Below are 7,161 nucleotides of genomic sequence, written 5' to 3'. Positions count from 1 at the left end.
ATATGATAACAGTCATGAGGACATACAGTATATCCTTAAAGGTAGGTGCGGTCACCGAGTTGTTTAGGAAAGTAAAATCAGATTACAAATGTAAACCACGGGCTTCAGGGCGTTTTTGACAGGAGTCTAGTCGTCGTAGTTAAAGTGCAAGTCTGTGGCAGTTTCACTCTGCAGGAACAATGTGCCACCCGGCTGCTGGTCTGTACTGACGCGTGCAGCTTTGCAAAGGATAAAAGACGCCCAAGTCCCCCAAGCAGGATCGAGACTGTCCCCAAATTGGGACTGCATGGCAACAAGACACCACCTGGCCCCCCATTGGTCGTTTACCCCCCAAAAAACATCAATAATCCCTCATATCCATGGCAACGGCGACCGCGACCGCCGACGGTCGTGGTCCGAAGATTGCCAGTGATGAGCCCTATTGGTCCCATTGTGACAAAGTAGTACATAAACAAAAAATACGTAAGGACTCATCACAAACAAACAAACAAACACAACAAACAGAAAAAAAGAAAGAAACACTGCATCAGAAGGAAAGGAGGTAAGCAGAAAGATCCTCTTTTTCTCTCTTTCTCTCGTTCTATCTCTCAGTCTATCTCAATCTCTCGCTTTCTCTGTGGCAGTGGTATCACCAGCATAGGGTTAACCTTGTGTGTGTGTGTGTGTGTGTGTGTGTGTGTGTGTGCGTGTACATGTTGTGTGTGCGTGAGTGTGTGTGTGTGTGTGTGCGTGAGTGTGTGTGCGTGAGTGTGTGTGTGTGTGTGTGTGCCACCTCTAATGGTTTCAGGTCATTGTTGAGCACCAACACACTGGGCTCAGAGGAAGGCCTGTCCTTGGAGGGACGCGTGGGTAAAGAGACCAGAGACTCAGCCTCACAAGAGATCACTAAAGAGACCCAGGAGAGATCCTTATTAAAGGATCCCACCAGATCCTAGGAGACCCGAGAGAGATCCTAAGAGATCCCGGCAGATTCTAGGAGATCCAGGCAAAGTCCTTCTCGCTCCCGTTCTGCGGCTCTCCCTCCTGGGCGGACGAGTCGCTCTCCTCCTTCTCATTGTCCCCCGTCCCGTCCCCCTCTGTCATCATCCCTGAGTCATCCTTCCACTTTCCCCCCTCCTCGTCCCCCTCTCCCATCAGCTCTCCGTCCCCCTCCCCCATCATCATCTCCTCCTCCCCCTCCCCGTCGCCGTCGCACTCTGCCTGGTCGTCATGGAAGCGGTGATCGCCGGGGTAAAGCTCGTCCTCCGGGGAGATGTCTCCGCCCACTTCCCCGTTGTGGTCCAATAGGGAGGCCATGCCCCGCCCAGAACAGTCTGTGCAGACGCCGTGGCGACGGGAGCCGTGTTTGATCCCCACGCTGGCCGCTGACATGAAGACCCGGCTGCACACCTTACACACATACTTCTTATCTTTACTGTGGACCTGCAGGACACACACACACACACACACACACACACACACACACACACACACGTTATCACACACATTATCACACACACTTTAAACATGTCTTGAGAAGTCTCAACTAATTAAATAAGTATTTAAATAAAAAAATACTCTGACCTACTCTAGTGTTGTTTATCTTCTCTCTCTGGAGCCACACTAGATTAGGAGCGTGTGTGTGTGTGTATATGTGTGTGTGTTGGTGTGTGCGCGTGAGTGCGTACGTGCCTACTTGGGTGTGTATGTCTGTGTGCGTGCATGCGTGTGTTTGTGTGTGTCTGTGTGTGTGTGTGTGTGTGTGTGGTATATATGCTCTCACAGGTCTGGGTGTACAGCAAGCAGCATGTTCCACTCAACTACTCAGCTCCCTGCTTCCCCCCGGTGGCGAGTCCCTGCCTCTACACTCACCAGCGTGTGCCTCTTCATGTGCTCCCTCCTGGTGAACTTCTTGCCACAGATCTCACAGGGGTAGGGCCTCTCGCCCGTGTGGGAGCGCATGTGTCTCTTCAGGATGCACTGGTGCATGGCCGAGAAACTACAGTACGGACACTTGAACTTCTTACGGATCACGGTGAAGTCGTTCACTGCAGAAAGAGACAGACCGAGAGAGAGAGAGAAGGAAGGGAGGGAGGGTGGGAAATAGAAGAGTGTCATTAATTTACAAGTCGTGTAATTATATCAATTTAGTAAACGTAAAAATCAGACGAGCGCAGTTTAGAATGAAACGACGCCAATCTGTGGACCTTCTGCTGATTTCATTGAGACACCTTGCCCACTCAGATGTCAATCAAAAATGCCAGTTTCCCTGGCAACTGCTTTTTCTCGACATAAAGTAATAAAGGGAAGGACAAACTATTGATGGCAACACTACAGTCAATAGCACCTTGTGTTTGTCAACCTGAGAAAGGGAGTCACACAAAGAAGACAGAGAGAGAGAGGGGGGGAGGGGAGCAAGAGGGGGAGAGAGGAGGGGGAGAGAGGGAGAGGGGGAGAGAGGGAGAGGGGGAGAGAGGGAGAGGGGGAGAGAGGGAGAGGGGGAGAGAGGAGGGGGGGGGAGAAAGGGGGAGAGGGAGAGAGAGAGAGAGAGAAAGAGGGAGGCACACACACACAACTTTCTATTGTATGATAGAAGCAGAGACTAGACAGTGATGGTGAAATAATAACAACTCACAGAGGAACACAGGTTGGTTTGTCATAAAGAGGAAACACACACACACACACTCTCGCACACACTCACACGTACACGCATGCGCACACACACACATACACACACACACACACACACACACACACACACTTGCACGCACATACAGTACATAGGGAAGCTTGGGCCAAGACACTGCTACACTAATACCATGTCCTGTTCTTATTCACTTAAGCTAAGCCCATTAGCTCAAGGTCTAGACTTGCCTTGAGCTGTGTGTGTGTGTGTGTGTGTGTGTGTGTGTGTGGGTGGGTGCTTGCGTGCTTGCGCGCGCATGTGTGTGTGTCCTTCCCAGACTTGGACTAATGTGGCACAGTTAGAGAGCTTGTTTTTGGAGCAGGATCAAGACATGACATACACACACTAGACACACTACATGACAACACAGTGGGAATCACACACACACACACACACACACACACACACACGTACAAGAACGTTACCTCTGAGATTCACATGATAGCTCAGGGACTCAGGGACTTCAGCCCTTACAGAACAGCCAATCCTACCACGGTAAACGCTGCGTATGACTGGAGGTCTTGACAATGCATGCATTGAAGGCAACGGAGAGACATGACATGAGTAGCACAGCCTTACAGTACTGCATATCAACAATAGGCAGTCATTTGGAGAGAAGGAAAAAAGAATTTATTTCTGTAAAAATGCATTGGTCTTCACATGATTTTGTGTGTACTTCATATGTCAACACAAGAAGTGTACATGCATGACACACACACACACACACACACACACACACACACACACACAGGTTAAAAAATAAGAAGGCGTCAGAAGCAAATGAAGGTAGATGTTTTCCATCACGGTTTATTGATTACAGAATACAAACTAAGGAGGAAAGTGAGTCCAATTTAGAAAAATACACATCTATATATCTGAGAATGAAGGAGAAAATAAGAGCCTAGAATACATCTCTTAAGAATGTACAGTACATCTTTAAAAAAATCACAAAAGTGCAACAAACCCCAACAGCCTCTTTCTGCTGCTTCCAAAATGGCTTCTACTACGCAGCGCCTGGTTAGTGTCTGCCTGTCAGATCTACAGAGTCTGTTCTCCTGTGGTTGACCATAGGCCAGGACAGTGTCGTATCCCTGAGAAAAAGGGATCCTAGACTTTAAAAGGGTTCGACATTTGGGACATTGGAGTTCCCCTTGTTCTATAGGCCGGCGCAAAGCGCAAAGGGACGAGTTCCTTCAAAAATGAACCTTGTTCTTGTCTCACCCGGTGGGAGGTGGCACAAAGACCCCAAAAGTGACATCATTGGTGTCTGAACTCTTCACGAGTCACGTGTGTGTGTGTGTGTGTGTGTACAGCAGCCGTGAGGAGGAGTGCGCCCGTGTGATTGAGGCCACCCAGGTTCCCCTGGAGGAGGCCTCTTTTCCCCCTGAGCGGTGTTCACAGTATGGCTATAGATAGACAGGGTCGCTGCACACAGGACGCTAAATAATGTACAGTGGCCTGGTTCCATTACGGTCCCTAGACCCTAGCCCCTGACAATAACAGAGGTGGCCCACACATCTGTTCTGGCAGGTGAATACAGATGAAGGGGAAGGGGGAGAGGGGGAGAGAGAGAGAGAGAGAGAGAGAGAGAGAGAGAGAGAGAGAGAGAGAGAGAGAGAGAGAGAGAGAGGGAGAGAGAGAGAGAGAGAGAGAGAGAGACGGGCTAGGGCCCGGAATGGTCCAGAACCAAATGGCCCATGTCATCTTGTCTTTAATGACTGAGTTCTATTTTGTGGTGATGGCCTCTGTTGTGGTGATGGCCCCCAGGCTCCAGTGATATGGCTTCAGATTGTCGCTAAGCGAGGCAGGGTGGGAGGGGCCTCATGTGCGATAGGTCTCCCGTTCGAAGTAAACTTTGCCGTTTTATTGCTTTATTTTCCGAAGCGAACAAAGTGTGCTAATCTAAGAAATGTGTTGTTGATGCGTGTCATAACTCATAACGCGTCATTGGTTCATCAACCAATCAGAGACAGAGCTGAAACGCTGGCCCTGTCCGTGTGACACTGTAGTACAACTGCATCCATCAAACTGACAGATGCATTCTCCCTCAGAATAAGAGAGGAAGGGTGGGGGGAGGGTGGGTGGGGGGAGGATGGTGTGGGGGGGGGGAGGGTGGTGTGGGGGGAACAAGAGGGACTACATCGCCATATTGGTCTTTGAGAGTTGAGTTTGTGGCGGGGCAGCGCTTTAGACCACTCGGATATCGTGACACACAAAGGTCCTGGAGGACCGACACAGAGAGAGAGAGAGAGAGAGAGAGAGAGAGAGAGAGAGAGAGAGAGAGAGAGAGAGAGAGAGAGAATGTTTCCCATGCCAATAAAGCCCTTTGAAATTGAATTGAATTGAATTGAGAGAGAGAGAGAGACAGAGAGAGAGAGAGAGAGAGAGAGAGAGAGAAAGAGGGAGAGAGAGAGAGAGAGGGAGAGAGAGAGATACAGGACTTTGAAGAAAATATCCTTCACTGAATATGCATTCTGTTTCGATATTCTAACAGACAGACAGAGAACTCACACCCTCTGGGGAATCCCATGTAAAGGTACAAGTCAGAGGCTTGGCCTACAACAGTTCGTAGTCCCTGCCTAACATCTCAACCCAGTACTCCCTGTCTCCTAGTCACGCATACTACCAAGACTGTAGTCGCATTAAAAGCTTCAAACACGCCTCCCTCCCTTCCCCCCTTCTCTCTCTCTCTCTCTCTCTCTTTCCACTCCTCTCTCCCCCTCTCCCTTGTCCCCGCCTTTCCACCCCGATCCTCCCCTTCTCTCTCTCCGGCCATCCTTGCTATGACATCACTGTAAGGTCAGCGAAGGTCAAAGAGGTCCTGGCTGCCCCTCCTCCACCCACTTCCTCTTTATCTGCGGGGTCAGGGGTCACGGGGGTCAAGCAGGGCCGGAGCCGAGAAGAGCCAATTACAGTCTTTGGCTGTAGGGTCGGAGAGGGGTTTTCAACCACCCAAGCCACCCAACCCCCCCCCCACCCTCCAGAGAGCTGAGGGCGGGGGTCTATTGTTTTAACCAGCCTAGTCCTTCTCTACCGCATCTGATCTGAGAACACAGAGGCTTGTACTACAACATGTGGCAAAAAAACACCTGACCAACGCTTGCTTTTCCCTGGAGTCCATGTCTTTAACAAGAGGAAGATTTAGGTTGAGGAAGGAGAGCAAACTGACATGAATCCATTTAAAATGTGACATCGTTAAATGTCCCTTTATTATCACTGTTATTCTGTGTTTTTATGTATATATTGCTTATACCCTGTGTTTTTCTACTGGTCAGGCTTTAAATAGATGGGATGTTGTGGTTAAACAACGTTAAAAACAAATGAAAGAAAAGAAAACAAAACATAAAAGTGCTACTTATTTGTAAAGGGTAGAATAGGGTTAGAATGGATTGCTTTTATGTGTCAAAACTGACAGTGCAATACGCCAGTGCTCCTGCATGTGGTGCTGTTGCGTGGTGTTTGCTGTGAGTCCGTTTTAAGGAACAGCTCTACAGAAGCTAAACACTAATGGTTCCTCTGTATTAGTAGAGCATAGAGAGATAGATAGAGATCTCCCTGCCTAAATAAGGACAGAAGAGAGCCTAGGCTGAGGCCTGACTAGCAAAAGAGAGGGATACAGGCCTCTTCCTCTACCTCTCACAGGTGCCCCATAGTTATCATTAAAAAGCATTATTGGGTTCATTCCATCAATGTCAACTCCAGGAGCAACATTCACAGCTATACAACAGAACAGACACACAAGCACCATACGACTTCTGAACAAAGCTAGGGTTCAGGTGAGCAGTTTCACTTCGTGTTCACTGGTCACTTTGCATAGCATGTGCTTTTTAAACAGCTGCACAAAGACTGCCCTATATATACAGTACAGGCCAAAAGTTTGGACACACCTTCTCATTCAATGCGTTTCCTTTATTTTCATGACTATTTGGTACATTGTAGATTCTCACTGAAGGCATCAAAACTATGAATGAACACATAGGAATTATGTATTTAACAATAAAGTGTGAAATAACTCTAAATATGTCTTATATTTTAGATTCCTCAAAGTAGCCTTCCTTTGCTTTTTTGTTGTTAATAAAATATATAATAATAATATTAAATATAATATATGTTAATAATAATATGTTATTATATATATATATAATATTATTATTATATATTTTATTAAAAACATTTTTTTAAATTAACAACAAAAAAGCAAAGGGTGGCTACTTTGAGGAATCTAAAATATAAGACATATTTAGAGTTATTTCACACTTTTTTGTTAAGTACATCATTCCACATGTGTTCATTCATAGTTTTGATGCCTTCAGTGAGAATCTACAATGTAAATAGTCATGAAAATAAAGGAAACAGTGTGTAAATAAATATATATATATATAATAATTAAATCCTTCAAAGAATGGTAGGTCTTTAGTTAAAAAACAAATGTACAAACATTCACATGTACAATACACACTGCAGCAGACAAAACAGTGCTCTTTGCCGATGGAAGT

General features: G+C 46.9%; 1 protein-coding gene across 1 annotated transcript in view; it reads right to left on the bottom strand.

Annotated features, from left to right (window-relative positions):
- Window positions 1–972: 972 nt before the first annotated feature.
- The window catches only part of zbtb46 (zinc finger and BTB domain containing 46), a gene marked incomplete at both ends in the record, with an annotated part of 40,918 nt that continues 34,729 nt past the window's right edge, over window positions 973–7,161 (bottom strand). The window contains 2 exons of the mRNA XM_080534063.1: window positions 973–1,422; window positions 1,852–2,027. Coding sequence (XP_080390189.1) covers window positions 973–1,422; window positions 1,852–2,027 — 626 coding nt within the window. The remainder of the gene's footprint in view (window positions 1,423–1,851; window positions 2,028–7,161) is intronic.

Source organism: Nansenia antarctica (genome assembly GCF_963989245.1).
Source record: "Nansenia antarctica genome assembly, chromosome: 6".
NCBI lineage: Eukaryota > Metazoa > Chordata > Actinopteri > Argentiniformes > Microstomatidae > Nansenia > Nansenia antarctica.
This window is presented reverse-complemented; position numbering and strand designations above follow the sequence as displayed.